This window comes from Anoplophora glabripennis, unplaced genomic scaffold (genome assembly GCF_000390285.2).
Source record: "Anoplophora glabripennis isolate ALB-LARVAE unplaced genomic scaffold, Agla_2.0 scaffold10, whole genome shotgun sequence".
Classification (NCBI taxonomy): domain Eukaryota; kingdom Metazoa; phylum Arthropoda; class Insecta; order Coleoptera; family Cerambycidae; genus Anoplophora; species Anoplophora glabripennis.
The window spans coordinates 1,840,933-1,861,875 of record NW_019416481.1 but is presented as its reverse complement, the minus strand read 5'-3'; the positions used below and the strand labels follow the sequence as shown (position 1 = coordinate 1,861,875).

The 20,943-nt window shown below is 33.4% G+C and overlaps 1 protein-coding gene across 4 annotated transcripts in view; it reads left to right on the top strand.

The window, feature by feature from the left end:
• Window positions 1–20,943, top strand: part of LOC108903763 (protein FAM184A) — a 31,786-nt gene that overhangs the window by 10,104 nt on the left and 739 nt on the right. The window contains exons 1-9 of one of the 4 annotated variants that reach the window (XM_018706072.1): window positions 6,737–7,586; window positions 14,381–14,532; window positions 14,588–14,722; window positions 14,781–15,226; window positions 15,313–15,756; window positions 17,955–18,132; window positions 18,432–18,596; window positions 18,658–18,970; window positions 19,564–20,192. In XM_018706072.1, coding sequence (XP_018561588.1) covers window positions 6,964–7,586; window positions 14,381–14,532; window positions 14,588–14,722; window positions 14,781–15,226; window positions 15,313–15,756; window positions 17,955–18,132; window positions 18,432–18,596; window positions 18,658–18,970; window positions 19,564–19,714 — 2,607 coding nt within the window. In that variant the 5' untranslated portion in view covers window positions 6,737–6,963 and the 3' untranslated portion in view covers window positions 19,715–20,192. Of the gene's footprint in view, window positions 1–6,736; window positions 7,587–14,380; window positions 14,533–14,587; window positions 14,723–14,780; window positions 15,227–15,312; window positions 15,757–17,954; window positions 18,133–18,431; window positions 18,597–18,657; window positions 18,971–19,563; window positions 20,193–20,296; window positions 20,441–20,943 lie in introns of those variants that run through there. The other 3 variants (XM_018706055.2, XM_018706080.2, XM_018706064.2) reach the window with 3 other exon arrangements.

Genomic DNA, 20,943 nt, shown 5'->3' with positions numbered 1-20,943 from the left:
GGAGAAATAAAATAGAACGCATGGAGAACACGTCGATATATTTTTACGGTTTCTCCCACGGTGGCAAATTCAAAGACCGAATTATTGTTTTTGGCCCAGACGGTCATATACACCGGCTATTAACACGTATAAAAGGGGCTACATAAAATTAGTCATGACACGCTTAGAATATATTCGTACCAAGAATTGGTCTAAATTTACCCATAATGAAAGTTCAGGTGATACGTCTACGATTAATGCTCTTGCGACCAGTAAAACGTCAATTCGACTGGAAAAATCGGAGGTATTAATATGGCCTGAATAAATTTATGATCTTTCTTGCGTAAAATCGGTATAAATAAGCTTATAGTACGCAATTGCTGCCGAGTCATGGGGTTATTCCTCGATTTATCCAAACAAGTAGGTGGTGGACTAGTTCAAATTTCAGAACATTGGGGTAGACTCGAATTGAAACGCATATAGAAATAACGAAAAAAAGAAATACAACTATTTTACTGATATATTTGTTTTAGTCGTCTAACAACTGATTTTGTTCATGAACATAAGCGTTAAAAAAGTATGTAATTCAAAAATACAAATCAAATTACAATTTGAATTTTATTTTACAGAAGTTAATATAGCTCACCAGAATTACAAGTACGCGTATTGTTGGTTGCCTATAATTGTTTTATACATGTTTTCAGACGGTTAGTAATTTCTTGCCAAAGGCGTAGCCAGGATATTTTTCAGGGGAGGACAAAACGAAAATACGTTCGAAAACATTTGAAAATATATTTTATTATTGAAATCTTAAAAAAATTTGAAATTAAAAAATGATTAAAAAAATAGACGCATCGGGAGATATGAATCATTTAAAAAAACCCGGCTGACGATGATATTTAAACGGTAAAAAATATTTTTTTAATTTCAAATAAATAAAACTAAATATGTATATTTAATTAAATTTATAATTTTTTGTTTATCAGTTATTACATATTTATAAAAATTATTTTTTATTTTTTAAATGTAGTCGTCAGTTGGAGGTTTTTAGATAATTAACTTTTACCGGCGCAACATTTTTTTTTATATTTTTTTGTTTCATTAAATGAACCAGAGGGGCAAGTGCCCCAGTCTGCCCCACCACGCCTATGTCCCGTGCAGTAAATATTTATACTGGCAAATTTTAGAGGATTTAGAACTTTAGTTGAGCTTTTTCAAAAATGTATGCTTTATTATTAGCTTTTCTATTTTTTCTTTATTTTAAAGGTAGTACTAATAGTACGAAAAATAACTTTTATTCTTGTTATTTTCACTTTTGACAAATATCCATACGTAAATATAGCCACGATAGATAGATCCCAACTATTTGTGAATTTTCTGCATATTTATTTAGCCATACCCATGATGTGGGTATGGCTTAATTCTGGTATTCTGGTATTAGACCAGACCTGTGTGTTCGACCAGACACACAGGTCTGGTCGAACTAAACGTGCAGGTGGTAGAAATGTATAAAACCAATTGAAGAATGCGCGCGCGAACAAACGCACACAAGCATGGCCAAACTGGGCGATTGGGTCATAAATTTCAGTTGTTGACAAATTGCCTAGCAGTGCAGTGCAGCAATGAGGAATTATTTTATTGTTGATTTAATAACTTTTCTAACCTAAACTAACAACCTTTCCCCATCCTTTCCTGGCAAGGACATGTTCGTACTTTCCTGTTGGTTCTTGGCGAGCAGTAATATATTTTAATGAAAATACAAATGTTTTTTGATACGTCATAACCAAAATTTACCATCAATATAATACAATTATTTCAGGACATAAATAATTAAAATATTATATTTTACCTTTAGCAGAAAACTTCTTTTAGGGACGCCTATGAATCTCATTAAATTTTATCGCTAGCCGTTTTTATACATGTTCAACTGACTTTGGAAAGACTATACTATGAAGTACTCGTACATAGTTGAAAACACTGATAATCACGGAAATAATTGTGTAGTCTTACTGCATCGCAGGGGACTTGAATAAAGGGTTGCCTATACTACACGTTAACTTGATGCATATTGCATATACTGCGTTTCTTATTCGCACTGAAAGAATAAATGATTTAATAGTTATAAAATCAATCTTTATACGCCGTTTGACCCGAACTTTCAGTTTTATTACTAAACAACTTAACAGATATTAAGCAAACTTTGCTGGAATTAATTAAACAGCGGCTTCACTTCTCGTTGATATTGCATTACAGCGTAAACACGTTTAACCGAACTATTTTGGAACAACCTCAGTATTAGATGAAAGCTCGTTTGACGCAAAATTGCAAATAGCACTTGATAAGTAGGGTAATTGAGTTCATGCTTGTCTGTTTGAATGAAACGAAGAATCCATTTTACGATCGATGGAAGCAGAAGCAGACCACGCTGTTCTGTATCTAAATTAATTGCCCAATGTCTGTGACCCACACCCAGAATAGATCCTATTATTTTACAGATAGAAAGTTCGGTGTGTGCAACATCAAGGAAAATAGATTGGAATATCTGAGCGTCCCATATATTTTTACAAGTTTTTAGAAATAGTAACCCAAATGTCGGGACATCTGGAACTGTGTCGGTCATACAGGTGTTAGGTTTACTTTACTATGACATGACACTCATGACAGTTCGTTAGGTTTAGATATTTTTCTTTCATTCATACTAAGTTATGTTTTGTGGAGAAATGTCTAGCCAGTGCACCTGCATTAAAAGTCAGTACAAAACGCAATATCGTTGGCCTATTAGTTGCTATTATACAATTTCTTCAAGAATGGCAATGAGATATAGAGATATATATTAATGAGATATAGAGATATACATCATTGAGATATGGAGACAGAGATATAGAGATGTAGATATGGAGATATAGAGATATCTCTATTTGTAGCCAATCAATTCTGATGTGAAATTTTCTTACCATACGTGCTAGTAATATTATAACTGTAAATGTACCTATTGTCATCCTCCAGGAGACTCTTTTAATACATTTTTGAGACCGAATAGAATTTTTTCTAGTTTATCTGTCGAGACATAAAATTCAGTTAATAATACAACAAATGTTATAAATCATAATAAACGCTTGTATTTTATGTTAAGGATTATACTAGTTTCAAGATTACCATGGCTATTGAAGTAAATCCATCAAAATGTTACAATTATAGAAAGGCTTGTTTTTAACTGTAGCCATATTTTTTAAGTGTTTATTAAATTCTATCAGATCAAAGTTTTGCTGGTAACTAACGTTTACAGGACAGGTCCAATTATAAACATTCTGTTTAAAAATACATCAGTGACCTTAACATCTAATTTTAAAGAAACATGCGTTTGTGAATTAAAAATAAGAATCAGTGTAGTAGATGTTATACTCAAAGGTGGTTCATATATCAGTTAAAAAAATAAACAGAAAGTTTCTTAAAAAATGAGCAAGTAGAATTGAAGTTAATTTTAGCTCTGTTAAAATTAACTTTCTCCTGTTTGTTTGAACTTTTGATTGTGTTGTCTTACTTAAATATAATTTTTCAAGTGTTTTGTATGTTTATTTCGTCTTAATTTTTATGCAAATGTTTTTCTCTTCTCTCTTTATTATTAAGAAAATAGTTGCCACTACTGCTGACGTTTATTTTCTTCTCGAAATATCCGTAGTCCGTTTGATATGCTTATTTTGTTCCATTAAATTTAACAACCGATAAAAATATAAATAACAGGATGCAGACTCGGTATGAACTTCTAAATCGGTTTGCGTTGGCTTCAATGCCGGTTTCAAATTTTATTTGATTGATTAGGTGCTAATGCGCAGAAACGAAGTCACTTTATTTTTGAAAAAATGTGTCGTACGGTGCTTAATGTTTTAGGAAGTACCTCCTACTTATTTTAGAATCATATATGCAACTTCAAGTACTTTTTAAGTTTAGGGAAATAAGACAGAAAGAAAGTTATTGCTCTTTTTTAAATTAAAAAAATACGCAACAAGGAATGTGACAATTTTTCATTCATTCAACATTTTAATGTCTTACTTTTTGCACAAAGAGGTACTACACAACAAAAAAGTACCTGGAAAATGCTTAGTCACTGATGTGCTTCCAAATATGGGATAAGGCCAAGAGTAGATCCTTAAGGAACGCCATACTCAATGGTGGGAGGCATATCGATATTAGTTTAATAATAATTATACATATTTGACTGATTTTAAGAACTAGAGTTAGTTTTTTGAACAAGGAAGCCGTGAAAAATTTCGTAAAATGCATGTAGAACTGGAATGACTTGCATCCTGCACAATATAAAGCTTTGTTGTGAACAATGGAATATAAATAGTGCATGTGACAGCCAAGGAATGTTAATTACTAGACAACAGTTACAAAGACATTAAGGAATTTTGTTTTTTAGGCGCTAAATTTTTGTTTTGCTGCATGTGATATTTGAAAAAATTAAAATATTATAAAAGCAATTGCGTTGCGAATATAGATAAATGGACCTATTCCTGTTTGCTTCGAGCTTACGTTTCGCGTTTTTTATAGATCATTAGACAAAGGTGTTGAAAACTTGTTTAAGGTTACAGGGAATATTTATGAAGCTGACTGAAAGAGCTCCAGCTGGTTTTTATACAATTTATTTATAAGAAATCCACGTGAAAGTCATGTGATATGCAAATACCAGCGATTATTCTTAAAAATATATTTTGATTGTTATTAATTTAGCATATGCATTTGCCAAGGTAAATTGTTCACATACCGTAAAATAAGATAACTTTTAAGCTATCGTTATGGCTACAATATGATTATTATCATTTTAAAGGAAAATGTAAGAAAAAATTCAAATATACGCTTTTTTAAAATTTTTGTATAAATTTTTTGTTTGTCTTTAAATTTGCTGTTCAGGGTAAAAGGAAATGGTCTTTCTAATACAAGTAACCTTTATAAATTAAAATATCGATTTGAAATTTTCAGAACCGAGATTTTTTTCAACCTAGAAAGTGATAAAATAACGAGAGAAAAAATTTAAAAAAAAAATTCAATTTTTTACGATTTTGGAAATTTTTAAAAATCTTGACATCTAAAAAAATTTTTTTTGAGCCGATTTATTGACGGGGCTCTTAAAACATGATAAACTAACATATTTTCACAAGAGACACGAAAAAAAATATTCGTTTTTTTTGGGCCACCCTAATATACATATATATACGGAGCATTCAGTGCCAAATCATTTTTAGTTTTCATGATTTTTTGATATTATTTAGTAGGCACTTATTAATAGTAGCTTTCACTAATTTTTTTCAAAATTTACTTCATCCCCTTAAGAAATTATGAGCATTTGAATATTTTGGGAAAAAATTTTTTCAAGTAACTGTATCTTGGCTAAAACTAGAGAATAACAACTACATGAGTCAAATCTTTTGAAGTGGCGCTTGCATCACTGGCGGGAATATTTAATGAAATAATACAGAAAATAAAATCCGTCAAATGTTCTGCAAATTAATTTTTTTTTGTTTCATCGTTAACCTATTGTTTTTACTAAATACAAATGTTCAAAGAAATAAGTATTATGGTGTTATGCCAAAACGAACTTTTGATATTGAATGAAAAATAAATAAATAAATAAATCGGAATATTTGTATAGTTAATATTAATTTAGACATTTAATAATGACAATATCAGAAGAATTATTTATAACAATATGGTATTGTTAGTAATTAGTCATCGCGATTTATTTCTAAAATAAAATTTGGTTTAATAAGGTGCAAATTTTTTTTAATTCGAAAAAAAATAGAATAAAAAAAGATCCCTCTCTAGAACCTAGACGATTTTTTTGAGAAGAAAAGAAACGCCACTCAAATATTGAAAAAATGAGTCCAAAATTAAAAAATATTCTATTTTTATATATTTTTTGTAAAACTACGTCTCAAAACGAACAAATTGAAAAATAAAAGCTTGCGTTATCTCTAGTTTTAGCTAAGTGTCAGGTATTTGAAAATTTTTTACTCAAAATTGTAGGATGTCAAATATCTAACATAGGCCATAATTTCTGTGACCGAAATCTGTTGACATTGAAGAACCTCACGAATTACCTTTATGAGTTTTATAAGTTAACTTGACCTATTTCTGTTTTAATAAAAGAATAACTTGTTCAATAATTGAGCTTAGCATTGAATCACTACAAATATTCTAAATATGTATTCTATTAGTCTAAAAAAGAAGTTGGCATTTCTTTTCTGATTTTAGAGATAATTTGTAACTGTGTATTTGTCACAAGAACAATATTTGTCAGACAATTTGCGTAGGATGAGTAGAGGAGGCGTATTAGTATTTGGAATTATTAGAATGCTTCCAGAATTGGAAGTGTTTTTGTAAGAACATTATCCTTCAGTAAAATTCAGACACTCCAGAATGTTGCTTTTCCTGACATAAAATATTGTTCATATAATAGCAGAGTGTTTTTTTATGAGATTTATTATCAATAATTTCCCAAAATAAGCTGCCGGAAACGAGCTTTTTGAAAAAATAAGTCGGTACAGTGCTCCTTAGCCACAAGGACGTTTAAATACGCGAAACCTAAAAATAGCACCGTATTCTTCTTAAGCAGAGTTTATTTCAAGGCATCCCCCCCACATCCCCAACGGCTTTCCACCAACACACAGCCTTTTCCCGACGTTTTTCTCATTTTCGAATTAATGCAAGGACATTTTCACGGCTCGCCCCGCACAGATCACTTCTGCCTCATTTGTAGAATAAAGCGTCTATTTTTAGACCACCACCGACTACTCTAAAATACCGGTTCGAACTAGCCAGACGGCACTAAACTGTGATAACAAAAAAAATCCGTAAAGTGCGGTCTAAATTTAAATCCGGTGCGTGAAAATTGCAAGGTATCCAGTTTCTCCCCGACGCCGCCGTTCACCGTCAGTTCCCCTGCTGGACAAGATGCGGACCTAGGAGCCGATCGCCGCCGGTAAGATGAGCAAGATGTTCAGCTTCTTCAGGAAGTCGAAGAAAGACGACCGCAGGAACAGGGACTCGCCGCCGCAGAGTGCAGGTAGCAGAGACGCGAACAAAAATAATCACCAAAAACCTGAGATTGCGCCCGAAAGTGTCGCCAACTATTCGTCGGAAGTCGGACCGGTGAAAAATGCCACGAATGCACCCAGTCCGCCGGACAAGCTTAACGAAAAAATCGACTCGAATTCGCGCTCCGCGAATCCCGAACCCTCCGCAGTAATGTGCGATGACCACGCTGCCACACTCGCCGCGAACACCTCTTACGCGAGCATGCTGAAGAAGCCGGAACCGGTGGCGGACAGACGCGGGTCTGGCGTGAAGCCCTGCGGGCACGGCACCACCGCCATCGCGCCCTGGGTTGCGGTGTTGGGCCACAGGCACGATAGTGCCAACACGCCGCCCGCTAGTCCCGTGCTGGAAGCCAAAAAGGCTCTTAAGGTGGTCCAGAATGGGGTGGACGAGAAGGCCGGCAAGGAAGAAAAGGATACCGTCACCGCTTCGATGAAGTTACACGTGAATCTTCCCATCACCTCTAGCGAAAAGATCTCTGCGGGAAATGGGGTTGAGAACCAGGTAGAAAAGTATGTGATATTACGTAATTTCATAATTTTGTAGGTCGCTTTATGACAGTGTGTCAAATTAGTTGTCTCCTCACAAAGCATACTGCCTTAAGTGAAGGTAAAAGTACGTAGCAGTTTCTTTTCCACAAGTTCTTTTTTGTTTTGAAAAGTTAATCGGTCAATTCAGCTTTCAGCTGCTATTGCTATCTGTAGTTTTTTAATATTTTTGCGTCTTGGTTTGTTCAAATATCAAAATGTATCACGCTCTTGTCTGTAATAAAGTATAAAAATGTTTGGTTCTATTGTATTTTAAAACAGAAGATTTTGAACATTTTTTTAACACTTAAGTTAAGAATATGACGATATGTACTATAATTATTGCTCTGTCACTTTATTTTAAAGGGAATTAAGCTAATTGAAATATTCACTTATAATCTCCCTAGTTCTTGAATTATTTCCGGATGTTCAAGGCCGTGGGGAATTCGGTAAGAAAATTTTACAACCAAAATTTATTTAAAAAATTTGACATGTTTCATTTTGGAACTTATTTCGCCAAAATAAATTTGGCTTGACAGGTAGACACTGTTTTGTGGTGCATGATATTTTCTTCTTAAAGGTCCATAATTTAATCGAATTTCATGCGTTTTTTTAAATTCAAAAATGGCTCGTTTCTTTCACTTTAGTAATAAATGAGACATTTAATTTTTTAATTCAAATATTTACCATTGCAATACAATTCACTTAGTATTACTAAAATAAAAGGAAAGTAAGATTTTGAAGAAAAGTGCCTATGGCAGTTTATCAAAGATTCCTATTAAAACATAAAAAAAACACATTCCTTTCACTTTAGTAATAAAAAAGGCATTTTATTTTTGAATTTAAATATTTATCTTTGCAACACAATTCACTTAATATTACTAAAATAGAAGGAAAGTAAGTTTTTGTAGAAAAGTGATGTTTATGGCAGTTTATCAATGATTCTTATTAAAACATAAAAAAACACATTCCTTGCACTTTAGTAATAAAAAAGGCATTTAATTTTTGAATTTAAATATTTATCTTTGCACCACAATTCACTTAGTATTACTAAAATAAAAGGAAAATAAGTTTTTGTAGAAAAGTGATGTCTATGGCAGTTTATCAATGATTCTTATTAAAACATAAAAAAACACATTCCTCGCACTTTAGTTATAAAAAAAGTATTTAATTTTTGAATTTAAATATTTATCTTTGCAATACAATTTACTTAGTATTACTAAAACTGAAGTAAGTTAAAAAAGTTGGATTTTGCATTAACATTAGGCGAAAAATAGTAGAAAATCATATGTATATTTGGAGCAATTTTAAAAATAAGTAAATATTTATAAATATTGATGAAACTTTGTGAACAAATAGTAAAACATATGTCAATTCTACCTTAAAAATTTTGCAACGATCGTTTGCGTGGTTTTGGATTGACAGGAATGTTCTAATTAAGAAAATTTCAAAAAGCTTATCGCGTACCGTGGGTTTAAATTAAGGTTTAGAAAGGGTATACAACTTTTTAGAGATACTTGTTGCCATAATAAACAATGAGCAATACTAAAAATACCTATTTTTACACTTTTATAACCATTTAGAATTTTTTTTTAGTTTTTCAACATTTTACTCTATAAACAATTATTTATTGCTCCAGGGAATTTTCTATGCAATCGACAAAATCTTGCACAGATAAAAACTACGTAACCCCTTGGTTTTTAGCAGAGTACGATAGCATTTTACTGTGTAGATTCTGAGATATAGAAGCGTAAAGTTAATTATGAATTTTTAGCTCACGTAATCGTGAAGTCGAGAAAAAAAAATGTTTTTATTACTAACTGCAAGTACTTTCAATATCCGTTTAGTGCATTTTCGGCAGATAAAAAGCTTAATGAAAGAAAAATCAAGAAAGGTATTCTACCGTAGTCACTGGAATTTCTCGGCAGAGCGGGAGTGGGGATAACTGCGCTGCCGCGCGCCGCATGGATTTCCAAATGCGTATGCGCGATAAAAGATGACTTTTCTCGGAAACGGTAGCACTTATCAAGACGATTTTTTTTTAATTTTATATAGCAAAATGAGAGGAAAACGAGTATGTCATCAAACATCAATAAAATAAATAATTTTTGCACGAATTTTGAGTTTAAAGAATTATGCCGCTTTCGTTTGCTTTAAAAAAATAGCTATATTATGGTAATCAAGTTTGTGTTCATCAATGCATTCCATGAAATTCACGTTTCAATGATTAAACTAAAAAATATATATTTTCGTATTTTAATGATCTCTCTGTTAATTCATTGAAGTATAACAAAATTTTCAGTTAAATTAATGATAGGAGGAAGTTGTTATTAAGAGAAAAAATGGTATAAAAATCGATAAATTCAAATAATTTGATTTTATTACAATATGTAAAAATTATGTGTGCCAGATTTTGTCCATTGCATAGAAAATTCTTTGGGCAATAAATAATTGTTTAAAGAGCAAAATGTTGAAAAATTAAAAAAAAAATAAATTGTTATAAAAGTGTAAAAATAGGTATTTTTGGTATTGATCATTATTTATTATGACAACAAGTATCTCTAAAAAATTGTGTGCCCTTTCTAAACCTTAATTTAAACCTACGGTACGCGAAAAACTTTTTGAAATTTTCTTAATTAACAATTCTGTCAATCAAAAACCATGCGGCCGATCGTTGCAAAATTTTTAGGGTAGAATTGACATATGTTTTACTATTTGTTCACAAAGTTTCATCAATATTTATTTATTTTAAAAATGGCTCAAAATATACATATGATTTCCTACTATTTTTCGCCCATTATTAATGCAAAATTCAACTTTTTTGATTCGCAGTTGTTTAACTTTATAGAAAATCGTCAAATAAACAAAACATAAAGAACGACTTTTTTATTTAGAGCTTACTTTCAATGTTATAGGGAAAAATATGTCGAAAAACGAGTAATTTTTCGTTCTTTTTGTGCTTGTTGTTCCCCTGAATTTAGCAATGGTTTTTTGAAATAGGCAAACTTGGATTCTTATTCTGTACAACAAACTAGATGACTTCAAATACAAACGCCTCGAATGCTCTAGCGCCTGGACTAGTATTTGCTGGCGTCATTTGAGATGATCCTTAAAAATTTAAATTTGAACATCTGCATTTGCAATACGACGATGACACTGACATTTTTAGTTTCATAACATTGCTTGTATTTACCAAAAACAATTTTAACTCAAGTACAGGAGCGAATTCGATACTTTGAGTTTATGTGCTCTGGATATATCTAAAGTATTTATGTAAGAGTCATCTTAAAAGAATTGAATTACAAAAATATAAATTTTAGACGTATGTATCTTCGAAAACATTTTTTGTGCAAATATACGTATATGACACATCATTTCAAAGGAAATTTTATGAAGATTTAAAAGATCAAAAAGTACATTCCATTTAAAAAATTAAATATAACTCAAAAACTGGAAATTGCCATAATGAAGCCAACATTTTTAGTTATAAAAACAGCTAAGATTCGTGGATTGCATGTAAAAGAGATGAATTGTTAGATTTGTTGTAGACGAAAGTTCCACTTTCCGAATATTACCAAACGCAAAGACCAAGATCAACGTTTTTTTTTGCTTGGTATAGAAATAAAGAATGTACCAAACAACCAGTTGAAATTTCATACCTATGCTAAAATGCCAAAAGCTCTTTCTTGATTGTAGTACACCCAGAAGAATCTATGTATTACTTCTGACGTTTCGCTTTATTTTTGACCATTTCTGGTGATTTGTCTCCAACGAAACGAAGGTTGGAAAAATACTACCGTAGCTGATAGTTATGCAGAGAATTCCATCGAACAGAACAAAAATACAACGAGAAAATTAATCAACTTGTTTTGGATCAACATCTACCGTTAATTTAACAAATTGCAAGAACTGGGGTTATAATCTTTGCAGTAAATAAATATTAAAATAAAATTTAGAGTAAACATATCTGGGGAATTCTTCTGATGTTTGTTTTTTTTTTAATAGTCGCGGAAAAGGCTATACCGAATCAAAAATATTTAAACCTGAAAATTGTATTTTACTTGCACACCTGTCAAGTTTTGGTGGCAACTGTAATAAAATCATGAAATTTACAGTTATTTGTCCTTGTTAATTGTTTTGAAAATAATTCACTAACTATAAAACATACTTTACTTACTGATAGTTGTAACAACAGAATATTCGAGGATGCTCATAACATAAAATAAGGATAATTAGGTACTTAACGTATATTTTTACGACTCTCTTTAGTTTATTTAAATTTTGATTTTCGTCTGTGCTATGACGTCGTATTCCTCGATTTAGGAAACATTTATTTCTTTTAGAAACATTTATATTCAATCAAGCGTTATGGTACTGAAACCGTCAAGATGTTATAAAATTAATCGAATAAACATAGTTAAAACAAACCGAATAACATTCTAATAATATTCCTTTTCGCAAAATATTTATGCTAGGGTTACCTTTGTTAACAATGAATCTGTAGTCGTCGCAATTTTTTATATATGTGGTTTTAAATCAATTCAATTGGAAGCGGAAACTTGATAGTTATTTTAAAATTTAAAAGCACGTTTGTGTTACCCTCTTTCGCGTGCCAAAACCGAATTGCTGCACAATCTACAATGACATAAAACGTAAAATGAAAAGAATTTTGCTAGTTAGTAATGATTTATGGCAAAATTTAAAACAATTTTACTAATAAAATAAGTCATAACATTTGTAAGAAAATATCTGAGTAACATACATAGAATGGCGTTGCAAGAAGCGAAGCCAGATAGTTTTGGCCCATTCTGGCATAATAAAATTAATTGAATAAGACCGCTTTAAGCCTCTAAAAATAGTTTGGTCATTAATATTTAATCATCTGGCCACAGCAATTATTTTTAACGAGTTAAATACTTCTTTGACAACTTACCAAACGTTTACTTACATATTACTTGTCAAATTGCTGGCTATAAATCTACATACATACAATTGTTGAGAGAAAAACATTATGTAGTGCATGCTGCTAACTTAATTTTTTTGCGTTATCCTTTGTCAAGTTAATAGCTGTCATAAATTACAGGCTTCCAGACTTTATATACTTGGTTTATTTCTGGTTGGATATACTTCTAGCGTAAATTTTTCAACAAACTATGTAATATAACCTTGTTAAACGTTTTTTTAAAAGTTGTTTTTCAAAAACACACGGAAATAGCTTAGGGAAAGGTTAAATAATATGCCGATCCGCATATTTTATGTGCACAGAAATAGTAGCTGGATATTTCAAATGAGATACGTCTCTTTCAATATATTGAAGAACGCATTACTCAACAATTAGAGTCAAGTGGTTATGAAGTATCTAATAGAAAATGTTTCTAAAAAAACGTTTCAAAGGATAAACATCATTTTACAAAAATATGATTAACTGATCACTACGTAGAATTTTTTAAATAAACTTGACATACCAAGGCATCGAGGCTAAGCAAGAGCAAAGCCAAAACAAATGTTTTTCTAAAACTGCAGTGTCTTTACTGGTATAATTAATTTTATATTATCCGCACAAACAATATAACAGTTCTTTATTTGTTGTTCAAATTGTAATACTACTTAAAATACATATGTCACAATTTGTTTCTTTGGGCAATTTTAATATTTTTGCTGGCTTCTTAAAATATTGTCATGTTTCCTATCAAAAATACCAAAAACAACTATTAAAAAAATATATATTATTTTCTCGGGCTACAACTCGCTTGGCTGCTAAGGCAGAAAAAACAGAGAAACAAATCCATACATGTTTATCTTTCAAAGTCTTGACTAAAGGTAAAGGGTGATTATTTAAATTTTTAATATTATTCTTCCTATCTCTAAAATATTTATAGTTGACAATATTTTTTCGTTTGTTTTTGTTTTTTATGTTTGTTGCAAGTTCAGTCATGAGAATTACAATTTGCGGCGGTTGGATGGCAAACTGTCAAATTTACACATGCAAAATAATGAGTAACTGTAGTGAAAATAAAATACTTTCTTACGTGTGGTCCAATTAAAGCGTGGCTATAGATATTTTTAAAAATATATAAGGTCGATTTTAACTATATTACATCGTACTAAAACGCACGCTAGTCATTGTAATTGCGTTTAATTTCGGTGCGCCGAAATTTGGACAGAAGCTCAAAACAAATAGTAAGACTGGTTTTTTGAGATGTACCTGGGTTGTTTAGGTTAGAACTAAACATCCTGTGTTTCATTAGTCAGGCTGTTGATGAATTTCTTAACAAAACATTATTCACTATTTTTTTTGTTTGCCAGAACTTTAGTATAAATAGAAAAACTTCAAAATATTTGTAAAATTCCTCATTATTTCTCAACATTCATCCGTGAATGGGAAAATTCAATGAAACCTTTAAATTTTTGTTGATTTAATAAAAAAATCGATCTGACGCATAAAAAATTTGCACCGACATTCGCGTTTCACCGAATAAACAAAACCACCCATCGATTAAACAGTTCTGACGCATGTTACTTAACAATTTGATGCAACCCGGATGCAGTGTTAAAGACCAGCCTGTATAATTTTCATGTTCGGCTAAATTTAAAACTAAGTAGGCACACGTGAATCAGTTCAACGTCAAGTGGCCCCAAAATAGCGTCTCTGGTGTTATTCTATAATTGTCAACCTCGAGTCTATTGAAAACTGTAGAAAAAAACTTCCAGATCGAGAATTCTCTTGCTGTTTGCGTATATTTATAATATTCTCTGTCTTAATGTCGTTTTCCTTCCAGGAAGAATCTTATAAACCAAGAGGCTAAATTCCAAAGCCAACTAAATGACCTGTCTAAGGAACTTTCCATTCGAGATGCTGAGGCTACTAAGCTCAGGTTTCAAATGGAAGAATTGCAGAGAGATGTGTTTGCGAAATCTGCAGGAATAGACCGTGAGTTCTTCTAAATATTTTGTAATGTTTTAAAAGCTCATCGATTTTTTTGTAGGTCTACAGACTGAATTAAATACGGCGAACAAAGAATGTGAAGTAACCAGACAGCGGATCCGGCAATTAGAAAGTGATTTAGAAAATTATAGAGCCAAACATAGTGAACTTTCAGAACAACTATCAGAGAAATCAGGTGAGATTTCACCATTACTTTGCGTATCTCAAATTCAATCAGTGTTGATTTTTTGCAGAACTATTAACTAATTACGAAAAAGAGACCAAGGCAAAAATAGGCGAGCTCGAAGGTGTGGTTAAGGAACTTCGAGACAAAATAGAAAACCTAGAAAACGAATTAAACACCTTGGGAGATGAAAAAGTAAAACTAGAAGAGAGACACGCAGAGCTATCAGCGGAAAGGGATGAAGAAAAGAAAAAGGTCTCCGAAACTGTAGAACAAGCTATAAAACAGAAGCAGGAGATTGAGAAGAAGTGGAAGGAGGATTTTGAGAAGTTGAGGACGATAAATATCCTGAAGGAACAACAACTTCTAGATGATTTCGAGTGGAAACTTAGGGAAGTCCAACAGACATGCAAAAAACGGTTAGAAGATAAAGATAAAGATGTGGAGGATAGGCTGCAGGAGGCCTATAAGGAAGCGGAAATGAAAATGAGAGAGACTGAAGAAATGATGGAAAAGGTAATATAAATCTCGTAGAAGTAAAATAATTCTTTTACACTACAAGTGTTTAAGTGACCTTATTAAATGCATTTAACTTGTTTCAGATAGAAAACTTAAAAATCTACCAAACAGAGGTAGAGAAACTGCGGAATATCACCATAGACCAAGAGAGGGCTATGAGATCTCTCCTGGACCAACAAGAACAGATGACGCAAGCAGAAGGCAATTTAAAAAATGAGACTAAGAAACTTAGAACTTTAATAGACATAGAAAAAGAGAACATACAGCACATCCAACGAATCCATCACCAAGAACTGGTGGACAAGGAGAGAAAACTCCAACAAACCTTGGACGAAAAACGCACAGAGATTGCGATGTATTGGGAAGAACGGTTGCTTCACGAATGCGGAAGACTGAAGTCCGAGCTGGAGCAGATCCACAATGAAGAGAAGTGGTTGGCCATGGAAAGCGTCCGCAAGAAGAAGGACGAGGATTTCCAGAAGGCCCAGAACGAGTGGGAGCAGAAACTGAGGAATTGTCTCAAAGAGGTATGACACTCTATCACTGTTACCGTCTAAAGGTATAAGTAGTTCTATTATAACTTCAATTCTTATATTGTGTTTTTCCTTTTACACCTCCTAACTTAGTGTTGTGTTATTTGGTGTGAAATAAGTTTCTGTTCTAACTAGTTTCTGTATTCTCCCAGATTAGTTCAATAGGGTTCAGTTCACAGTGGTATGGAGGCAATCGAAGAACTGTAACACCGAGAGCTTTGGCCGATTCGTTCACTACATATTTCATGTATTTGACATTTTCTTTCTGTGCATTTGCTAGTCATTTTAATATCCCATAATTTTTCCTCTATGTAGATACTGGTAATTTCATCTATATGGTAAGGCGCATTATCTATGGCAATCACTGCACCAGTTCGATGTGAGTTAAAATCAATTCTCAAATACCCCACTGACCATATTTTCATGGCAATCCTCTCGTATGTTGCAACTCGAACAAGTGTAAACCGTTTATCCAAAAATCCGCATTCACTTTCGTCTGCTTTCCCAGAGGGTGCTTTATTCAAAAGAAAATGTTTCTAAGAATGTTTATTGTCTGCTGTTGATATTTTCGCTTCCGATTGTAACCTGAGGGGTTATTTCTTTACTTATCTATCTACTGCTATGACCAGTATCAACGGTGTTAACTGACAAAAGAGTTTACTATTAACTTCTCGAAAGGGAGTTTATAATTATCATTACACTTTAATTAATACGTGAGAACTGAGAAATGTTGTACGTTCAGAGAATTAAGACCAGACACTTACCGTATGTCGCTCATGTACAAGGTAATCCAGTGGTTGGTTGTATGGGGTGACACTTAAGATGAAAGAACAAGAAAGTATCACCAAAACTCCCAGGAAGAGTTTTAATAACAATAAAAACAAAACAGACAAACAAAATAACGACACAACGGGCTCGAACAACATTATTAATTTATTGACACGCGACAGAGTACCGAGATTCAGGGAATGCGCGATCCATAGCAAAATGTGGAATAGATAACCATTATTTAATTAACCCGAGACTCTAAAACTAAGTAGACTGCTCAATGTGGAACCCAAGGAAGAACTGCCTGTTCTTTCGGAGATCTCTCCTGAATTCGACACCTCGCCTGGACACGCCCATTTCTTGGGTGCAGACGTTTATGTTCTTATCTTACTGGCGGGAACCCTGAATATCGGGACGCTGTGGCATATCTATGCCATGTTAATAGTTATCTAATGGACAGAATTTACATTTACATAAATAATTATGTGACTAACTGGACTTACAAGTAACCCTAGCCTTCCTCTAGTGACTCCGTGTAGCAATACGGGACGGATTAGTCAATCTTATTTAATCTTTTCTTATATCTTGGAAAATCCGCCTAAAAACCAGCTATTTGATCTATTATTATTTTTGTAACAACTTATTCTTGGAATTCCTACGTTCTTTGGAATGCATTTCGCGCGTTATTTGAAATATCAATTTTTCTCTTTATACCAGATGCTCAACACATGGCCCCGACAGTCTAAGTGAACTTGTTCAAAAATACTGTTAAACTTCATGAAGCCTTCTCCGAAGGACGGCTTTGTGGCGACGCCACCTACTTGAAGACTTAACTTTTCGATAAAATTAGTGTTTACTGAAATATTTTACTTTTTGGTCCATCCGTTCCGAGAACTAACAAATAAATTACTACGCGTCCCGACTTTTGTTACACAATGTACGACACTCTATCAGTATTTAATGCTGGTAGTTTGTACGGATCGCCTATTTAACTCATTGCCAATTTCAATTTTTTCGTGTCACGTCTTTCGCCTTTTCGTTAACTCACTGATTTAAATTTAGTCCCTTACGACTATCTTGATTTCAGATTGGAATAAGTAAAATGTGAAATAAATTCTCCCCTTTGTACGCTTATGACACGCACTGACACACTTCGGGTGGAAACTGTTGTATGGTTTTAAGAACTCAAATCATACGACTTCGGTCCTCTCGCTTTTTGTACAAGATATAACGTCCCAAGTGCGCGTGCAAGCTGAGCAATTGAGCATATCGGAACACTATGCGAAATGAACGGCACATTACAATTTTAATGCATTTTTAATTTTTAATCATGTTCTCGGATTAAGAAGTAGTGAAAATTGTGGTTTGACTTATTTACCATTCTACTGCCAACTATTTTGGCACTGTATCTATTTAATTTTTAGGTGGCTTCGCTAAAAAAATCCCTAGTGGAGAAAGACGAATATTACAGAGAAGAACTCGTAAGTCAGCAAACAAACACAGACAGGGATATTATGGAACTCAGACGACTGATGGACAAAATTGACATGTCCCATCACAATAAGTACGAAAAAGTGATAACAGATCACGAATCAGAGTTGGGTAAGTCTTTAAAAAACTGCGTATTTAAAAAGCTTTCAGACGTCTTTGGAATCCTCAATTATTTTTATAATTCGTAAATTATTCCATACCTTTGGCTAAAAATTGCAGCGTTGTTTATTTTACGTCTTCTCGCGCCCCGTCACTTTGTTTCCCAACTTCGTTCCAAAATTAACCCAACCCGACTTTTCTATTTTTACAACACAAGTTGCACGATTGTCGCAAACTCAGCATCAAAAAATGTTTATCTAACCGTCTCATGTTGCGACAAATGATTAAATTTTTCTCGCATTCCTCCTCAGAACGAATCAATGAAGAGAACGAGAAGAAGCTGAAGGAAGCGGAGGTTTACTGGCAAAACCAAGTCAGTACCCTCCGGGCCACGGTAGAGCTGGTCAAGGAACAGATGGAGAAGGAGTCTCAGCAGAAAATAGAGACCCTGATCCAACAACACAGAACGGAATTAGGTAAGGATAGATCCTTCAGGTGAAGCTCCAGGTAGTTTTCATTGCGGCGAATGGATTTTAGATGCCCAGTGGGAGAACCTCATCCAGCAAAAGGGCGAGGCCATCGAGCTCCTAGAAGAGGAATACGTGACGAAGTACAAGACGCTGGAGGAGCAGTTCTACATGCAGCAGAAGTCTCACAGCGTGCGAGAGATCGAGCTGCTGAAGACCATAGACAGTTTGAAGAACGAGCTGCAGAGTAAGGAATCGACCATAGATGATCTTCAGAACAACGTAGACACTCTGGAAGGTGGGGTCCAGGTGCTGAATCAGGAGATAGCGCAGAACGCTGTTGATTTAGCCAAGACTAGGAAAGATGCGGACCATAAAATAAGGTAGGGGATATTTTGTGATTGTCATGAATTTTGCTGACAGTAGATGTTGATGTTCGAGTTTCGCAGCGAGAATTTTATTTTTAATTTCGTTTCTAGAAGAAATAATTAACTTTTGAGTAGGTAGTTTTGAAATGAAATAATAGCATTTACATATAAAAATTGTGTAAAGATTGAACTCTTAAGAAAAATGAATAGTAAAATACCTTATGGTATAATTCATTTTAGATTTAATTGGATTTGGTGAAATTGCTAAAATAAGTTGAAGTTTCATCTAAATAGCACGAACTTTGAAGAAGAGAAAATGTTAATTTTTCTCTTTAAAAATTATCTTTCATTAAAGATCTTTAAATGAATTGAAAATTAACTAAACAAAATAATATTTTTTCTCTTCTTCTACAAGTTCTTCAATCATGAGAGCAGTTACCGTTTTATGTTGTAATAACTGTAGAAATAGTGGATTAATATCAAAATTGACACGTTCAACTAATGTTACTAATAAATGAATCATCAAATCTACACAATCCGCTACTTCTATTCCTCTCGCACACCATCGTACCGACTAATTCGTTGTTATTATTATTTTTCCCATCTAGATGTACTAAAGAGCCCAAAGACCTTCCTCCGCTCTCCTCCTTACTTATACTGGTCTTTCCCATTCTCACTTGGATCATTTCCAATTCAATTCTGCAAACTGTAACCTTCATGTTACTAGCTGTCCTTGTAATAATTAATCAAGGACCTTAGATGGTCCACCCGATTTTTCGTGCATTTCCTGAAGTGTGTTCAGCAACCCGCTCGCATTTAATAGATTGTGCATTTAGACTGCGCCTTTGAACGTTTTTGCGCTTGCTCCAACCACACGACTGTTAAGACTTTTTTGGTACAATCGAATCCAGTTTACAAACATTAAAAAGCTTCTCCAAGTTCTAGCTTTCAAAACTGATAATCCGGTCAGTTTTTGTCTTTGAAAACATAGAGGATGTGAGCAATTGCGCGATATCAGGCCTATGAAGAGAATTTGTGACGTCACAACAAGTGGGTTCTGATTTTTGACATTCTCGATGGATGTAAGTGAATTATTTCGGTGCAAAATCGCAGATGGAACAATAATTTTGCCTTAATGTTAATGACTGTCACGGATACCCCGTTTTTGGAGAGCCTTGGTGTTTTCAACTGGAAAATTTTTCAGGAACCAAAAGAGTCTTATCGAGATTATTCCTCGCGCTTGCTATTTTTTTACAATTTTTACACAAAACTGTGCATTTTAATCCCCTTGATCGCCTTACTGTGTGACCCTAATTCTTTGTTCCTTTCCCATGAACTCAGAGGTCTACAGGATACCATAACCAAGCTCCAAGAGGAGCAGGAAAATGAACGGGAGGTTTTCAGACTGAAATACATGAGTTCTCAGAAGCAGGCTCAGGAGACCATCGACCACTTGCAGAAGAAGTGCTTGTGTTTGACCAAATTGTAAGTGAATGAGTGTCTATACGCCAGTGCCAAATAGTAGGCAGTGACTCGTTGGTAAAACATGTAGATTCGAGCGAAGGGTACGGCGGGCGGGAGAATGCGATTCCAGGGGCGTATCATTTTAGAGGGTTCCAAAAATTGTTATTTGTAGAATGACAAGTCTAGTCGAATTTCGCAGACCGCATGTCTTTCATTTCTTTCATATGTCACTATTATTTTTTCTAAATTTTCTCTTTGACGTACCTATATTCTATTATTTCCGTCTTTTCTATTAATATATTTTGTATTTTCTTTTAAATGCATAGTCAAACTTTTGGCGACAATCCAGGTAAATCTTCGTCTTTAAATAAACAAATTGGCCACTGATACCCGCACAGAATTCCATTTTTTAACATCACTTATTCGAATAACTAAAATATGAAGATACTAGCAAGTATTTCACATTGACACGCTTATGACACGAACTGTCACGCTTCAGCTGGCAACTGAGATAGGACGAGATT